The following is a 19336-nucleotide window of genomic DNA, read 5'->3' as shown; positions in this document are numbered from 1 at the left end:
TAAAAATATTATTGAGTATAATTGAAGACATTATATTACTTGTTACTTTAGAATACAGACATAGAATACAGACATAGAATATTATATTTAAAATTAAAATTGTTCCTTCCAGCCCGGCTTTATTGGCGAGTTGCCGGCACTACAAGAGTTATGGCTCGATCACAACAAGCTACAGTATTTGCCCTCAGAAATAGGAAATTTGAAGGCTTTAATATGCCTCGATGTTAGCGAGAACAAACTCGAAAAGATACCAGAAGAGATCGGTGGATTGTGTTCGTTAACGGATCTGCATTTGTCGCAGAACATGCTCGAGACTATACCAAACGGTATTGGAAATGTTGGGAAGTTAGCAATATTAAAACTGGACCAAAATAGACTACATACGTTAAATGAAAATGTGGGAAGGTGTGTATACATTTTCTATGTTGGGATAATAATTCAACAAGCGACATAATGACAAAGGAGGCTGTTTTCAATACGATTGTGTTATGTTTTTTTTTTATAGAACAGGGGGCAAACCGGCAGGAGGCTCACCTGATGTTAAGTGATACCGTCCGCCTATGGACTCTCAATGCCAAAGAGCTCGCGAGTGCGTAGCCGGCCTTTAAAATAATTCTTTGAACAATTAAATTTATAGTATTGTCTTTTGTTAACATAGCTTTTACACATTTAATGAAAACACTTTTTTACCGGATTGAAGCCACGCACGCTTAAAATTATGTCGTTTATACATATACATTGCTTCAATCCGGTAAAAAGTGTGTTCTTTAAATTGAATTTATGTTAATTTTTCAAAGAATTGTCGTATAACGCTTAAAAAAGTTAAATCTCTAGAGGTACAACAACAAATTACCTCTATTAAAAAATTAAAAATATTGTGCTTAGTTACCAGTTTAAGTTCACTTATAAACACTTGATAACGGCACTTATTGCTTGTATAGATGCATAGAATCTGCATAGAAAATAATTAGAATTGCAAGTTAAGACAGACCAATGAGCACTTTGAGAGACTAGCCTAATGGTAGAAGATTGTCTAATTATTGTTTATACAATGAGTTATATAGCTATATTTCAACAAGCTTACTTTTCCAACAGTACATTCTCGTACGTTAAAAATTCCGGAAGTATATATGTTTGGATTGTATGAATTATCCGGATATAAACATTTATTATTTCTATTTTTTTAAAACACTCTCGATACCACGAATTAGGTCAATCAATAACTAAGAATTTTCTTTTCAGATGTACAAACCTGCAAGAGCTTATTCTAACGGAAAATTTTCTGACAGAAATGCCAAGATCTATAGGAAATCTGAACGAGCTGACGGTACTCAATGTTGATAGGAACTCCTTGGGTGAAATACCAGCTGAGATAGGCAATATGACATTGTTGGGTGTACTAAGTCTGCGAGATAATAAACTAACAAAGCTGCCAAACGACCTAGGAAACTGTAAATCCCTCCATGTTTTAGATGTTAGCGGTAATCGGTGAGTGGTTTTTATATTTCTTACCAATAAAAATAATACATGTAATGGTATGTGGGCTGGATTATTAAATGTAAACGCTTAACTCGCATTGCAGCTTGTGATTAGAAATACATTTTTAGTTTTTGCATTCAATTGTTCACCTTCTTTTGTTTTTGGAATTTTAAACCTATTCTTTAGTAAACACATATAGTTTGAATGTCTTAGACAATTTAATAAATGTCATCCACAGATCAGAATATTGTAATCAAATTTTAATGATTATTCATGATTTCAGATTACAATATCTTCCATATACCCTGGTCAATTTAGAGTTGAAAGCAGTGTGGCTGTCTGAGAACCAAGCGCAGCCATTGCTAACCTTCCAAGCAGACAGAGACGAAACAACTGGCGAGAATGTCCTCACGTGCTTTCTATTACCTCAGCTGAGTTACACACAACAACCAGGTATTTCATTTGCAAGACTTCTGGGAATGATCCGTTTCGATATTCCACAAACAGATGGCTCTATATTAAAATTTGTATTATGAAAGTTAAAAAATATATTTTAATATACATTATACAATAGCATAGTATCATACTAATCACTGTTATCTTTGTCATGTCATAGATACCATAACATCCGAAAGAGAAATGAACATATATTTCAAAACAAAAATTTGCTAACTAAAACATTTTTTAAATGCAAATGTCTTTAAGTTTAGAACACGGTACAAATTAGCGTCCTTAATAATTTGATTTTTAAAAAGATTAGGTATTACAAAACGCCAAAGCAGTTGTTTTTACCACTAGGAGAAGATTGTAGGACATTGCTGTTTATTCTAAGCATTTTGATTTAGCGCCATCTGTTGATTGATTTCCGATATCTGAAAAGTGGCTTCTATATCGCTGCTTCGCTTTGACAGTTATCATGATTTTTTTGTCTAAATATTTGCTATTGTTGCTTATTTTTAATGACTGACGCCCTTATTATATAAGTTTTATGGATTTTACCATTTGATTTATTCTTAATCTATAGTTTACTAATGTTGGACATATGACAAGGGCGAATATCAGTTTATTTATTCAAACTGCATTTTCTAGTTTTATCACGAATTTATTTCTACTGTTTAATACACGTTACAATGAAATGTAAACGCAAATTTCTTTTCATAATTTTTGCTTATTGTGCTTTCCCTTTTTGTGCGTACGTCAGTGTCTATACACAATCTAAATTCTAGAATTTAAGGCATATCGCCTTATATTCGATTTTCATATAAAATAAAATCAGTCATACAAGTTTTTTTGATAATAATGTTTTAATTACATGCAACATTCTAAGAGTTCTGGTCTAATTTCCTCCATTTGACCTTTAACCATTAGCCCTGAATACCTTATCTGTTGTATGTTTTAAGTCAGTTACATATGAACCTAAGAAAAAAGTTGTATATATGTTTTCTTTTGTGTATGGACACTGTGGTTATGTTTTGTTTGCCGTGTAAATATTAACGACACATTCGACACATAGAGTTGGAACACACGTCAGAGGTCGGCAGTGGCACGTGGTTCAGGGAACACAGATTTAATTCACAGTCGCAGGAGCTTGATAGGATAAGAGGTGAGTTTCAACAGCCTGGCAATACCTATAGAAGAACTGATATTTTCTAAGTGAAGACAAAGTCGCCAATTATAAACACTTCTTATAGTAAAATATTTAACACTCAAATACACTAGATTCATGGGTTTTGAATAATTGTCAATGCCAGGAACAGTTTTACCTTGTGTTTGTATGTCAATGTAAAGTCGTAGTCCGTCAGAGATAATGTAACACGATGGCAATTATCGCTTGATTGTGATTGGTCTACAGAATCTAGTCCAATCACATTCACGCGAGACTATGAGTGTTTGAAACAAGGTATTGTTCCGTGTTGAGTTTGCTTACTACCCCGGAGATTATTACTATCGAAGTATTTCTGGAATAGCTTAACTACTTGCCAGGCTGATGTTTTTTTGTCATTTGATCTCACTAGCTGCTTGAATACACGATAGTCTTATACTTATATTAGTTTTTGGTTGCACGTGTGTATACGTAAACTTGCGTCCACGTATACGTGCGAACTTTTTTGTTAATCAAATAAATATTCATGTTGTTTTGTGTTTTGTAATTGTGTATGCTTTACGCAAGCTATGGTTATATGGAATAAAAAGGGTAGAATAGTTATAGACATACCAATAATTCATTACATTATAAATGCAAAATATAATATTTCTTCATTGGATTGGATATATTTTTTTTAAAGTTCACATTATGTGAAAAATCTAAGTTATAATAAAAACAAATAATATAAATATATATTCTATATTAAACAGTTGTAAAATGTACAGAATCAACGTTTTCACGTGACCGCGACTCCGACGAGGATTGGGAAGAAAAGGAAGCATCGCGTACAATATCAGTGAAATTTACTGAAGACGTCTCAGAAGCGAAAGAGGTGAGCATCTGTTGTTTTAACGCGTTCAATCATACATATAATAGTTTTGGAATCAGAAATCGATATAGGAATTTTAGGAGTTGGATCGGGAATGTCTTATCTAGACAGAGAGCATACTCAGCTCTCAGTTCTATTGTTGTAGCGTTGGAATAATATACCAAATATTACGTGTATAGCGCATAGTTTTAGATTTTATTCTCTGTTACATATGTTTTAATAAATTGCGAAATGTTATTGTATGTTTTATTTTAACTGCATGTTTTGTTTATAACCTAGTTAAGGAAACCTTGTGATTTTATATTTGTCAAATAAAAAAAATATGTTAAATTTTAAACAATGAAATGAATTTGTAAATAATTTGGCTTGTAACAAATATCCATAATTGATGGTTGGATGTTATATAATTTTACTTAATATTTTTTTTATATATGATATCATAACAATCATCTAGATAGAATATTGTAAAGAAACAGGATTGTTTATTAGAAAAAAACAACAATGAAAAATACTCCATTTATTTAGTTTGCACAAAAGTACGCACCAGTATGTGTACGTTAAACGTACACGGCGACACTCGAGTATTTGATTTCAAGGTTCAAGAAGACAGCGAGGAAGCGACCGATTCTTTCTTCGGCACACAGATGCTAGGCCTAAGGCGGCCTTTAAATGTAGTACGCAAGCTAGTCACGACACAACGAAGGAGCTCACTACAAAGGCTCTCCTCGATAACAAACCTCGCTGAGGTAGAGTTAGTCGCGGATTTTGAGCGATGATTTTTTTTTCTTATAGACAAATGAAAACTGAATAATTGGATTGTATCACATCGCTCAAGATTTGCGGCGTCTATTATACACTTTAACTGAGTGCACTCACAAAATACGCGAATTCTTATTTATATTAAAATTTACAACGCATATAACATTTGGGAAGTCACAGCCCTAAATATCTAATGTTTTGTCCTTCCCACGCTAGTGTTAAATTCAAACACATAAACGGAACAAAACATTCTTCGATTCGTTAAGGCTAGATGTTCATGAATAGGGGCGTAAATTTCAATGTATTTTCAAACAATTATATAATAACTAGTAGTCGTAAAACCTATGCAACGAAGAGCGATTTGAATCGTCGACGACCAGTCATTTTTCGTGCGGCTTAATCCCTTGGCGTTGCGTAGAGATCTGGGGTCTCTCCGTATCTTCTGGAGTTGTTCGGTCTAATACCTATAGCTGAGTTTCATTATCAGACGTCACAGCAAAATACAAAATACCATCCGTATCACCTCGACGTCCGTCGTTCCACAACTGAGCGTTTTCTAAGGCAGTAGTGCCGTGCATCACCGCTATGTGGAACCAGCTGCCCACTGAAGTATTTCCGAACCATTTCGACTTAGGGTCCTTCAAGAGAAGATCGTACTAATTCTTGAAAGGCCGGCAACCCACTTGCGAGTCTTCTGGCAATGTCAGTATCCATTGGCGACGGTTACACTTAATATCAGGTTTACCAGTTTGCCCCCTATTACTTTATAAAAAAACTACTTATATTAATTTCACTGTAAAATGGCTGTTAAACCAGCTTAACTAGCATCAATGGCTATTGGCCTTTTCGGTGTAAAGTTACGAGAAACTTATTTTATGTAATTTAGTTTAGTTTCTATAACATCTGTATGAAGGATGCTCCAAGTTATTTAATTAATCCCAAAGATTTAATACATTGAGAAAATATACATTAATTTTGTGAATGCACTCTGCCCGTATGCGCCGCCTCCACGCCTTAGTTACCTGAACTAGATTTTGCGATCGCTACCTAGATTATGATTAAGATAAACAATTACGTAACTTGTAAGAGAACAATTATACCGCTTTACATTTTAGAATTAGAAATAGGTTGTAAGCATGCCTTTCTAGATTTTTGTCCTGCAATTTTGTTATGTACTAGACTATAGTTATACTTTATTATGCCACTCATGTAGTTCTTTAATGTGTGAAGCTTTTACTTCATATACCTAATATTTTACTTAAGAATTTGAATAGTGGCAAATGTTATATATTGTTTATAAGTATGGGATTCCTTACCTGATTTATACAATTTCGTTGCTTTAATGTACCTGAAACAATACATTTTTCGTTAATTGCGCAATTTGTTTCGGAATTTCTAATAACAACTGATACTTGGACTATAGATACTTTTAGTTTTTATTCAAACATTATCATAACTTTCACTGTATGTGTGATAAATTCGTCAAGGTCTGTTATTTTCATTACTTAGTGTTTTGTAGTATGAACCCGTTTTGGGTAGTGGCCCCCTACTGAATCTTCCATTTTATCTCCTCTTTGTTTACTCCATCCATTACTCCCCAGTACCCCTTATGATGTCGTCAGCCTATCGCTTTTGTGGTCTTCTCAGGTTTCTTTTTCCTGGAGGTCCTCTCCATCTGGCTTCGGTGGTCTAGATCTTTTGTCTGTACACCTTGCAATATGCCCCATTCCCATTGCATCTGTAAAAATAAAATTACTAGTTCTGCATTATAATTGTTCCCCAAAAACACTCGATAATAATCGTTCTATATAAAACCATTTACGAATTTGACATGTCAAACGACTCCCTTCCTTATATAACTGGCAACTGCTCTAAAAATCAACATTTTCCAAGTATAACTATCTAAAGCTCTTTATCACTATTTGCACTGCACTTAGCTCCAAGACGTCCAAACAGCGTCGAGGTGAACTATCGTGTGATATCATATCCTGTGTTTCACGCGTGGTCTTAATAGACTAAACGACAATTATAATGTCGTGAAGGTCAAGATATCCTGATCATAAGGTGCCTTGGTAAACTGTTTCATTTGGTTACTGAATTATTTCGTGAGTGTAATTCTTTGACTACGGGTCAAGAATTCTTAGTTTTCCAGTTTTTTATATTACAACGTTTACAAGTACGGTTTGATCCTCATTATTTATTGACCATTACTTTATATTTCTGTATAAATTTGGGTTAAAAATCATTTTATTTCAATCTCTAGAATTGTTGTCGTCATTGTCGAACTTGTCGTTACTAAGACTTTTCAATTAACATTTTTAACAATGTATACTAACTACATAACATTTCCGTATTCTATTGAACTAAATATTGAGATAACCTCCTCTGTACTGCTGAGCATTGTGATGCTCACAACCCCGTAGTGGAAGATTACTGGACGGCTGCTTCCATGTCTTCGATCTCCAGCTAGGTAAATGGCGTCAGAGACCTTATTGCCTAGGTTTTGTGATACCTAGTCGATGCATCGTTTTGGGCGTTCCTTCTATTATAAGTTTTTCGAATTTCATGTGTTGGGCACAAATTCTTTAAAGCCTCTTAGTAACAGTTTGTATGTAGTTTGAATTGAGACTTTGGCCTTATAGGCTGTCCAGTAAATATGCAGGATATGTTGCCAGAACCGAATTTCGAAAGCGTTGATGCGACGTCTATCAGCCATTTTTACGTCAGTTGAGTTATCATAATTACGCAAATACTGAAGGTGGTAACTTTGTTAACATCTGTTCGGTTTCATCACAATTTGTAACGAATACGATTATAAAATGCATTTATTATTGCTAATTATTATCGTTTCTTATACATGCAGAATTGGTAACTTAAATTGCTCAATGAAGATATGGTTATTCTGGTGAATAATTGTAATAACTTTATGTAAATCCTTACTTATAAACATACTATAAGTTACTAGTAGTTTTTGTCCTTATCTCTTAAATAAAAGGAAACTTAACGAAACATACGTAACCTAATCGGGATTGATACGTAACTTGATTTTATTACAAATTTCATTTAATGTTTAATCTTGACTTTGATAGTATCGATTACAGTTAGAGTACATAAAATTAGACATTTAGTCACCGGCTAAGGTATCGTGGCCCGAGTCAAATGTATTTTGTCGTAGGCGTGGTCCGTTATCGTGGTATTAGTGTGAACAACGTTCATTTTATATATAATCGTATAAGTCGCAAAGTTATTTAATTTAGCTTCGCGTGAATTACTATAATTTTTATGAAATATAAAATATTAAGCTATAAATCATGAATTTTTGCTTGGTAGACTTATTTTGTCCCGATTCCATTGTTTCATTCGAGTTTGTAGGTTTTCAATTTTAATAACAGCATGTGCATGTTACAAAGGTTATTCTGCTCATAATATCGTATTTATATTAAATATTCTTGTATTCTGTTAATTTTATAATATTGCAAATGTATATCCGATTCGCATATGTATATCATCTTGTCGGTATTCAGTTTGGTATTCCGTATTTACAACCTTGAATTAAAATTCCCGTGACAGTTATTAAAGTTGAAAAATTCGATTTTTATAGCAGTATAGCCTTGTTCGTAAACTTTGAAATCAATGAGTTTCATGTTTACATTTGTTTATAGACGCCGTTCGTCCGTCAAAATACACCTCACCCAAGGGACCTTAAGGCGAAAGCGGTTAAACTATTCACGAGGACGCCGGAGCAGCAGAATGAAGCACCAACGACCAATGGAATTATCTCACCAGAACCTGTTCAAGCCAAGGAAATTATCGAGGTATGTATTTTATTGATTGCCTTTGACGATGGTAAACACTGGAGGAGTAAAGATAGCTGAAGGCTTTTCATCTTGCCTTATAATTTTCGACAATGTGTCGAAAGTAGTCAAAATCTTGCACTCCCAAAAACCAGTTTTTTTTTCGAAATATTGAAGGTTCTTTTGGTCTTTGTAGCCGCCACCGGTACCGCCTGCGCAGGAGACACAAGACGAAGATAGCGATACACAGACACATGACAAGGAATCAACCGACGGAGAAAATTACGACAATGACGAATCTGATGAACTAGAGGTATTTCTTTATAAATTAATCATTTTATTTTTTATATCTTAGATGCTTGTCTAACCGTTTTTATGATATTAACATCAAAGGGTCTCTTACCATACGTTGGAAAGAAACGTATGCCTTACTTATGAATGAGTTGAATATTGTCAAATCTTACATCTTAACTTTTTAAATTACGACATAAGTAAAATTATCTAAATTCTACAACAAACAACAATTTACAACAAATAATTATTTAATAAATATATCTTTAAAAAAAAATCGTTTAAATGACCATCATCACTCTTATGGGCGGTATAAATGCGCTTCCGCAATCCCGCACCATCGTTGTTGAGTTTGACGCGGGGACTGTGAGGCTGAGACTGAGACTAAACTCCCTCTCCCTCTGCTATTCAAAGGGGTAGCGAGACCCCACCCACTAAAAATACTTAAGCTCTCCACACGCCCTGAAGATTGGCCCTCGGGGTTCGCCAGGCATTCTACCCAAGGGACACTTACGGGCCTAAGACATGTCCAAATTTTTTCATTGCAACCTCTTTGCTTATTGACTTTGGATTTTATTATTTGGCAGAAAATTTTACGATAATATCCACTACGATTGACAATTCTAATGTAAGGACTCGTTCAATTTGAAATATCTAAGTAAGGCATATAGTTCAAACATTGATAAAAAAAACAAGTCAATGGTATAAAGATTCCAGGATGGTAGTACTAACATAATATTGACCACTTGGGAAAGTTCGGTTAATACTTATTAACATCTATTGAGGTTAGATTAACTTTCAAAGTGATAACTTACAATTAGATATTTTCTTCGTCATCTTGCAATTACGGGAAAATTATGTTTTCCTTTTGAAATGTTAGACTGTAATTTAAACTAATTGCTTAATGTTTTGAAATCTTATTCAATTAAAAGGGTGGTAATAATTAATTTTTCATGTCCCATCCACGGCCCTGACGCTTAATTGAGTGTAAGTTCATGTACCTTATAAATGGACTCTATTGAAAATATCAAATCACTATCGAGGTTTAGAAGATAATAATTGAACATGAATTTCATCACAAAAGTGTTTTGTTTAAATGCCTGACTTGAGTTTTAAAATTTGTTTAATCTAGATTAGTGATATTTATCGTAAACAATGATCAACAACTGAGTTAAGTAGGGACTTAATTTAAACCTAACATTAAAAGTATTAGATGGGTCGTGGTTGGAACTATATTTAACATTAATTTAAGTCACAATGAAGAATGGCCACTTTAACAGTATGCTAAGAAATGGACTGCTTATTAACCTGGGTATTCGTTTAGCGGGCAGGCAGACGTGTAGCCTGGCGAGGGGTAACAGAACGTGGTCCGACCGGACCGGTGGGGGGTCGGTTGCATCGGCGAGACACCCCCCACCACTTGAAGAACAAACGCATCAGCCAAGTGGACGCTGGAAGAGCCAGGGAACTTATTGCGCAGGTCTCCCAGCTTGCATGTAGATAGCCGCTCGTCTTTTTTTGTATACGTTTTGTATCTAAGAGCTCTTACTTTTGCGTGTAAACCATAACCCATAAAGTAACAAGCTACTGGTCTCCAGTTTGCTAAAGATAATACATATATCTATGTAAGAGATATACAACAAACACTTAGTCCCCATATAGTCACGAATTGTGAGATAATTAATATTTTTACTGCTAATTAATATAAAAAAAACATAGCGTGGCTTGTAAACTGAATGAACACTGTGACTGTGGACCAGTTTTCATTTAAATAATTTGACATCTGTCTACAAGGTTAGTCCAAATTGTACTAATCCACCTCTTAGCGATCCGTTTTTAAAAAACATGTTTATTAGAGCTTTTTTTCCTTTTATTATTCACCTCTTAGTTATACTTCCCTCCAAATGGCCTTGGACGATACAATCATATCCAAAAATACGATCTAGTAACACTAGTCATTGTCTTTCTCATTCGAATGCTTTTAAAACCTGATCTTATGTAATTCAATATGTTTAATGCAATTTTTGGAATACGTGTTCGTGTGAGATAGGTCATGCCTTACACAAACATTGCACTGCACTATTTTGTTTATTTGCGTGGTTTTAATGTAGTGAGTTGTTGATTAAATGTGTATTAAGCAAGTAGAAGTGCTGTAAGAAGTCTTCCACGGTACGTGAGTTGGCATTACCTTTTGAAAACTAGCGGAGTCGACCTGTCTTTCCTGGGAGACACGACCTTCAATTGTTTATAGAGAGAGCATTACGTCCCTCAAAGGGCGGCATAGCACCTACTTATAACCCTTTACGAGCGTCCGACTTTTCTATAAAAAAATTTTTAAACCTCAGTTACAAAATTGTATTGATTGTTACGCAATTTACGTTTCTTTTGCAATTTATATTTATAGTCCATCGTTCTTAGAAAAATAATGATGGAGTTATTAAAGATAAAAAATTATAGCTCCAGTGTGTCCAATTGTTGTTGATATTAAAGTTTGTCTATTCAGAGAATAAACTTTCTACTAATCATTATGGTATATTAAGGTGTCGATTTTATGATCAGATGCCATTAAAATCTGTAATGGTAATATCACGAAGCAGATGTTGACGTAATCATATTTATTTCGTATATTCAAGATTTTCGAGCTTTGTTTTTTCGATAATATCCAAAAGTAATATGATATATGTATATATACTAGGTATTACTAATAAGGTAAAGAAAATTTTAAATTGTTTTATACGTAATTAACATTAGTGGGTTCCCTAAATATTTTGCTAATTATGCTGCCAAAATACGAGTGTAGCGCCTTTTATGATGACTATCGTACGAACGTTAAAGAAAGGGGAAAAGCTGTGTATGCTCTTGTTAGAACAAAACAATAGTCGAGAGCGCATATGATCATTACAGATTATTTTGCGAGACGCGACCGCAATTACTTGTGTTTGTTACTGTATTCGCGTAAATTTCATATAGACTTTGTTTAAAATAAACAACATATCTTCCGGTGGAATCGTTTCTGTGACTAGCGTGGGTAATTGGAATACGGTTGTTACGGGCTGGTGCGTGGGCCCTCAAGCACATCATCAAACCTCAGTGATGTTCGCAACTGTCTTGCACGACGTCCGTAATAATGCTCTCTCCGCGATTCATCGACTTTCCAATGCAACTTAATCAGAACTTGGTAAAATGAGGTGCTTGAAAGCAGCGGGTGTATGGCTGGCCCGGGTGAGATTAAGATTTCGATTAAGATTCGAGCGCCATGTTGCGTACAGCTTTGTTTTGGATGTTAATAACTGCGTGTTTGCAGGCGATCAAGAAGAAAGAGCAGCCTGAAGAACATAAAACAGATGACGAAGAAGGGGTCGATGATGTTCCTGATGGTAAGTTGTTTTTTTTATATGATATTTCAAGCGCTAACACATAGCTATAATTAGGTGTTTTCCGTTGAAATAAGGCAATTATAACGATTAGAAAAGTACCCATTGAAAACAAATAGCAAAGTAAAATTGTGTTTATTGTCTATCTAACGTAGATATGAAAGTGTATGGTGACATCGGTGCACGATGCTACAAGATAAATTGTTTCTGGCCCGGCTTGCGACACTTCACGCGGTCGTGACCACATCTCCTTTGTTACGGGAATAAATTAATGCATATTTCTAGTACTTTACAAGGCTTCAGTTATTTTATTTTCTTTTTGTTGGAATTGCGCAATGTCTTTGTAGTATATATTTGATTATTACCCTAGTCACGGCCTCGTGACCTACTTATTAAAAATTAGAAGCATTGCTTCTAATTTTTAATCCCTCTCTCTCTGAAAATGTACAAACTGTGTTATGAATTATCAACAAATTTATAACAACCTTGAAACCATATTTTAAGTCGGGCGTTTTACTAGATGTATGGAACTAGAACTAATGGAAATCTCAAGAAAAGCAAATGGTGACAAAGGGATTTTGCGTAAAAAATGTGTTAAATGAAGCAATGTTTTTCATTCGCAATATTTGAGGGCGCGTTATCAGTTCGTTATCGTATTATCAATGACATAGCCGTGTATAATCAGTGTATAACAAAACTCTGTACCATATTCGCGTTTACACAATGGAAGTCGCCTGTTAAACTTTAGAATTTCTAATTGGTAATTTTTTAGTGAAGTGTTCGTGCCCATATCATTCAATATTAAACATATTAATATAATATTCGTATTTGTGAAGTGAAGTGAAGTCAAACAAAATTTAACAATGACTAATTCATAGTCTAACAACATATTTATACCGGAAGTAGTTACAATTACTCTATAATCGAGCCCTAAGAGATGACTACAAGATTTATTGTGGAAACAATTGTTCTTATTTACGAACAACATGTTATAATATTGGGGATAGGAAGTACTTAAAGTTACTAATATAAAAAAGATAGTTTAGCTATTGTAAGTTTAAACTATCAACAAAATCGAGAAATTAGGTATAACCTCGTGGTGATTAGAATTTTTGTCAGGTGTCATGTTAATGCGATACAGGTGTAAATGAATAGAATATATAATGCAATGTAAATAGTTTGCTCGAAACATCGATTAACTGAAGGCCAAGTGTTTATGTTGTATAGTAAATATTATCATGTGATTCATGTAACTTCGCTCTGGTCTATCAACAGATTCACTAACCCGTTCCTAACAATAAAGTGTCTCAAACAGAAACATAGTATTAATTATTATAATTATTTCGGGGTATTCAAATTTGATTAGAATTTAAAATAGTTATTCAAAAACTTGTAATCTATATTGTTGTCTAATTCTCATTTTTCTCTAATTATTGCGTTGCCTTTTAAGAATTGCTAAACTTGTTGTACGTTACAAATGAATTACAATTTAATTTAATTTTGCTGCTATGTATGCAATACTCGTAAAGAACTGCACAACACATGCTATTACTAATATTATCTTATTAACGTCAACAAGAAAACGATGTAAGTGCGAACAGTGGTCAAGAAATGATTACCTAAGAGAGTCGTGTTTTATGCTCTCTCAATAATTTGAATCACAATATCAAATAAATAATAGGATTTGTGTCGTGAAAGTGTTTTTATAAGCAAAACTTTCTGCAGGATCCGAGCACGAAGCGATTAATGTTTTAGATTTGTTTATTCTGCATTAGCATTTCTCAAGACGTGTTTTATTCTCACGAATCGGCATCACGAATTTTCTCCTGTCAAACTTTATTGTCGGTCCCGAATTGACAGTACCTTTGTTGCGATGTTATAAATAAACTTTTGACCCCAATTGACCGGACAATGTTCGGCGTGTACTGTCTTGTGTTCATTAACTAATACATCGACATTCATTAGTCATTTCGAATAAAGAACATTGTAGTCATCTCTTACTTCCGGTTTAAACATCTTTGTCTACCTTCTCTAGAAAGTTCCGAAATTTGTTCAGGAGGATGAAAGATAAACGCATAGAAGTGAAATTAAGTGTGCGTGGGGATGGTTCGTTGAGTAGGAATAGTACTAGAAGTAGTGTTAGAAGTAATCGCAGCAACTTGAGTAATAACAGTGAGCTACCGGTTAGTGAGATATTTGCAACGGATCGTTTCTCAGCGCCGCACCACCGAGCTTTCGATATACTAGATAAGTATCGGCGCCAGCCTAACCAGAACGGATATCCTGCGCAAAGCCTTCAAGCTCTGGATCAATTTGAACGACCAAGACACGCCCCTGATAGAAACAGTGCGTATGTACAGTACACGCCGTTGAGAGACCGTGGTAACTTAACACTGTCTCGGACGGCATTGAATTCACCATACAATCAAATATATGGAACTTTACCACGCCATGGACATTATACGCAAGATAATGCGTCAGTTCCAGGTCATTTTAGTACCTTGCCGTCAAGAGTGCCGAGGCGGGTTCGCATTAGTGATCTGCAACCCATTGTATATGGATACGGTACGTTAACTTTTAGCTTTTAAATTATCTACAAAACAGAAAAACATTTGTACTTTTTGTATATTTAAGCTCGCGATTAAACCGATAAATATTTATTTTAGACTAATTATTCTACTATGTCATTTATTTGATAGACGCCAAGCTAGGCGATTGTATGTTATGCTATGCCTACAAATTCCAGAAGGGTAAATGGTTGAAAGCGTTTAAGATATCTTGAACTTTGAGGAGAAATTCGCCGTAGAAAGCTGCTTTGAATAGAAACTAATCTTGTCATCGACCTTAGCTTGACTATATCTTATTTTGTATAAAGATGCCATTTGTAAAATCATAAGAATAGATAGATAGTAGATAGCCTTTGACTTGGCTGAGAACGGCATTCTCAGTTCGGTGAAACTGAGCGAGTCTTGTTCAAATCTATAGAATATAGTGTTAAGGTAATTTAGAATTCATTTTACAAGCGAAATATTTAGGTTGCTCGGGGTAGCTAGGTTATATTTTAAAAATGTATTTAACATGCCGTAATATAATAAGATTGTAACATGCTTTGCATAAATGGGACGATCGTGAACCCTCTAGGGACGGACAATAATAGAAGCAGGGCCCCCGGAGCACTGGTGCGCTCTAATGAACCACAACAGATGCAAACCTGCTCAGTACTTCATGAGCTTCTATATGATACATACAAGTATTAATTACAATGGCGGTGACAAAGTCAGCCGTTCGCGGAATTATGTGTTCCTTGATGGAGTTCACGTTCAAAGCAAGTAAGAGTGTCTCCTTTATTTCAAGTCTAAAGTTGTTACTACATGGTCTATTGAATATTCAACTGTTTCCACTCACATCCTCCAAGAACAAGGTCTAGTTTTCAGCGTCCTCACAATTGTTATTTATCCTCGTGAGACGTGCGTATGTTTATTATCATTTACGTGCTAGGTTATCAAACGTTGGCACTTATTAGGAATACGTTTTGATTTATTTTAATTGCAACACTTTTTCTTTTTTATTCCCAAAAGTGGTTTATTTTATTGGCATAATTTGAATGAAAACTGTTTTTATAAATTAAAAATATAGTGAAATCAATCAATACTCTAGTCTATGACTCATACAAACATTATTGATAAAACCGTTATTCTTTTATAGTCCTCGAAAATGTCAAATTTGGAATATGCATAGAGTTACCGGTTTTCGAAGGTCAATACCGGTTAACATTATTTTATAACCGCCCGCTTGGGTTTTTGAACTTGAAAGGATAGCATACGGTTGTTGTAATACATAAATCAGTGGCGCTACAACCTTTTAGGTCTGGGCCTCAGATTTCTGTATCTGTGATCATTTGTCAATGTAATAGGCAAGTAGGTTTCCTCAAGAGGTTTTTCCTTAGCTTTCGAGCGAAATAGAAATAAAGGCTACTGGTACAGTACAGAGCTGTACAGAGTACAGCTGAGAACCGAACCTACATTTACAAGTTACATAAGTATGTCGATTTTTTTTCCTATTCCAAACTTCGCAACGTTTAATATAGGTAATTACTTTAACTTACTCGAGCGGAACAAATAATACAAACATCCAGTTTAATAGCGCCAAAATGAAAAATGTATACGTCAACAGACCCAGTGTTTTTGCCTTCTAAATACAATCGTGAACTATGCGTCAAGTCCCCACCACATTTCGCTCAACATTCATCAGAACTCAGAGGAAGTCGTGAGTCTAGTTTGCTATAAATGTAAAGTACATTTACCGTTTATAGTCTTATCTTGATCGATTGTTTGGATTACATAAATTTAATATACTTCCGTTAAAAAAACAACTGCTCTTACGACGATTTATCTGATAGAAAGCAGTGTTGAAGGTGGTCTGGACTAGACGATTAACTAACGGAAATATGAATGAACATGACTGGCGACGGGTAGTAGATCTTGAATGGCTCTGAATAGATACAATATATACTTGGAAAAGAGCAGGTCAAAGATATATGAGTGAGGCTACAGAGGTATATATGGAGTTAGCTGCCCGTATCACTTCGACGTCCGTCGTTTCACAACTGAGCGTTTTTTAAGGCTGTGTTTCCAAGGACAACGGTATCACTTAACATCAGATGAGCATCTTGCCCCGTTACATTAAAAAAATAGTGGATATATACAATAAAACGTTAAGAATGCACCCATAGCTGGCGAGCTTGTGTGGTGAGTGTTAAAATATTGAGGCTTCAGAGGTATCAGGTGGAGCTAACTGGTCTATAAAACTTTGTAATGTATGTTACATTTAGAAATTAAATTACATAAATCAACTAACAATTAAAAACAAACTTCAGTGCAAGACGTCAATAATAATTCTTATCTATATTCAATATCACAAATTGCCGAGTTATATCCCGTAGCATAACGAATGGTCTATAGTTAATCTTGGCTGAATGATGTGCTTTTCATCGCATGGCATTTGGATTACGAAATATGGCATGTATTGGCGCGGTCGTTTTCGCAGAACTTTCGCGCTATTATAAATGGTGCTTTTGGTTGGTCTTTAGTTCGTGAGTTAAAAGATGGATGCATATACAATATGGACTTTAAAGACAACTATGTAGAAAGGACCAAGGCCAAGAAGGAGGGGGTGCCTTGGAAAAAGGTAGATAGGAGGTATAGAAGCAGGAAGCGAACGAGAAAGTTGTGTGAAAAAACCCGTGAAGAGCTTTCGATCAATGGTTATGAAGCAAGTTAGGATAACGATTAACCAGAATTAAAATTTACATATCTAATTTAAACTGTATACTGTTAAGATTTGTAAAGATTGGAAATTAACGGCCTTTATTATTTATTATAAGTTAAAAGATATGAGAAAAAATTCTACAATAATATTTTGAAATAATACGTCATAGCTCTTGAATATAGAATAAAGTCCTATCTAATAGGAGGAAAAAATATATCTCGATTGCGACCATTACCTCAGATAGCTAATTTGGTCGTGAATCGATAGCGGAGTGACTATGACCACCCTCTGTGAACCTGATTTAATTTTCGCTCAGGTTCATGCTTTGGGTTTATAAAGGTCAGTGCGGCTCGTGGGATAACGTTCTCGTACACGTCATTTCTTGATTTCAGTACCAATTAGAAAAATATCGAATTTATTTGATTAGTATATTTACTAAATATCTTATTTACCTAACTAACTCATTGTATTATTTAACTACTATTTAACCTCTTAGTTAATAGGTATCGACAATTTTGAAGTTAAAAAATCTGTTTTCATGGTTGTTGTGAAAAAAGTTAAAAATATGACAAATAAACATTTGTTTGTCGTTTCTCGCCAACAATAGGTTGTTGATACAAAAAATGATACAGACAAATAGGTGGCTTGTCAGTCATGAGGCGAATTGTAGCTTTCCATATATTAATGTCAAAGTTAATTGAGAGACGGTGTTGAGATGATTCGCTCTACTGTAATTACTTCACGGTATTCGTGCTTTATTGTGTAAGATTTCATTTTATTATAAATGATTTCAACTAAATTGCATCTACGTTATATAAATGTTAGTATTGCGTGATTGTAGGGCTGAAGGCAAATTCACAAACAACCAATTCGTATGTGAAAATATAACACATTTTCGACATATGCACATTAAACTAAGTCCCTTTTCGAATTTTACTCTGAGTCGTTTTCCCAACTATAGCCCAATCACAGAGACGCTTTTAACCTGCAAGCCTTCTGGCAATATAAATGTCCACGGGCAGTATCACTTAACATCAGATAAGCCATCAATAAATTAGTGATCTGAAGTTATGGTCGCAATCAAGATATATTTTTTCCTCCTATTAGATAGGACTTTATACTATACACTAAGAGCTATGACGTATTATTCCAAAATATTATTGTAGGATTATTTCTCATATCTTTTAACTTATAATAAATAATAAAGGCCGTTAATTTCTGCCCGTTGGCCCACGTTATAAACGGTGTTTCGGTTTGACCAATTAGAACCAGACGAGAAACGCAATTGTATTATGTTCGTCCATAACGATTTGAGAAATTGCTTGGCTTATTAAATCACGCATCATTATGTACATATATTATTTAAAACGCAAGATGTGGCTTAGGTATGGAATGAATGTAGTGAAGTATTTAGTGTAATAATTTAAAAGCATTTATAAAAACCAGTAAAATTGTTCACGTCCTCTAAATATGCCAGATTCCAAAAAGCAAATGATCGAGTTTTCATTTCTGAAATTTTTTTTATGTTAGAACTAATTTCGGTAGCTCATATTGGAGTTGTTTTTGTGTATTCAAGCATTATACACTGCAATATAAAGAAATTGTAGTACTTGTAACAAAAACAAAACGAAATGTCACGCATGCCTAGACATCGAGACGATAACAAAATGTGTCGGTAATGTTACACGATAGGGGTTTTTAACAATAATAGTTTATTACACTATGTGTGTGTTTATTTAATTTATTGTGTATTCACACCTTTTTAACGAAAGTGTAGGCAGAGACCACTTATCTCTAACAACGATAGGCGCTTCTCAACTATTCTGACATTCCATGCATTCTCGTCGGTTATTGGAATTTTTAATTTGTCCCTAGGACCTCCTGGATTTGGTCCAGG

The 19336-nt window shown here is 34.5% G+C and overlaps 1 protein-coding gene across 14 annotated transcripts in view; it reads left to right on the top strand.

Annotated features, from left to right (window-relative positions):
• LOC123714088 (protein lap4) overlaps positions 1 to 19336 on the top strand; it is a 77355-nt gene that overhangs the window by 29196 nt on the left and 28823 nt on the right. For 9 of the 14 annotated variants that reach the window (XM_045668197.1, XM_045668202.1, XM_045668201.1 and 6 more), the window contains exons 5-13: positions 113 to 405; positions 1243 to 1488; positions 1763 to 1932; positions 2993 to 3082; positions 3850 to 3956; positions 8375 to 8527; positions 8703 to 8819; positions 10122 to 10277; positions 12102 to 12174. In XM_045668197.1, the coding sequence (XP_045524153.1) occupies positions 113 to 405; positions 1243 to 1488; positions 1763 to 1932; positions 2993 to 3082; positions 3850 to 3956; positions 8375 to 8527; positions 8703 to 8819; positions 10122 to 10277; positions 12102 to 12174 (1405 nt within the window). Of the gene's footprint in view, positions 1 to 112; positions 406 to 1242; positions 1489 to 1762; positions 1933 to 2992; positions 3083 to 3849; positions 3957 to 8374; positions 8528 to 8702; positions 8820 to 10121; positions 10278 to 11915; positions 12020 to 12101; positions 12175 to 12980; positions 13074 to 14206; positions 14737 to 15398; positions 15501 to 19336 lie in introns of those variants that run through there. The other 5 variants (XM_045668193.1, XM_045668194.1, XM_045668204.1 and 2 more) reach the window with 5 other exon arrangements.

This window comes from Pieris brassicae, chromosome 9 (genome assembly GCF_905147105.1).
Source record: "Pieris brassicae chromosome 9, ilPieBrab1.1, whole genome shotgun sequence".
Taxonomy (NCBI): domain Eukaryota; kingdom Metazoa; phylum Arthropoda; class Insecta; order Lepidoptera; family Pieridae; genus Pieris; species Pieris brassicae.
Note: the sequence above shows the minus strand (reverse complement) of the source record. Positions and strands in the feature narration are given on the sequence as shown.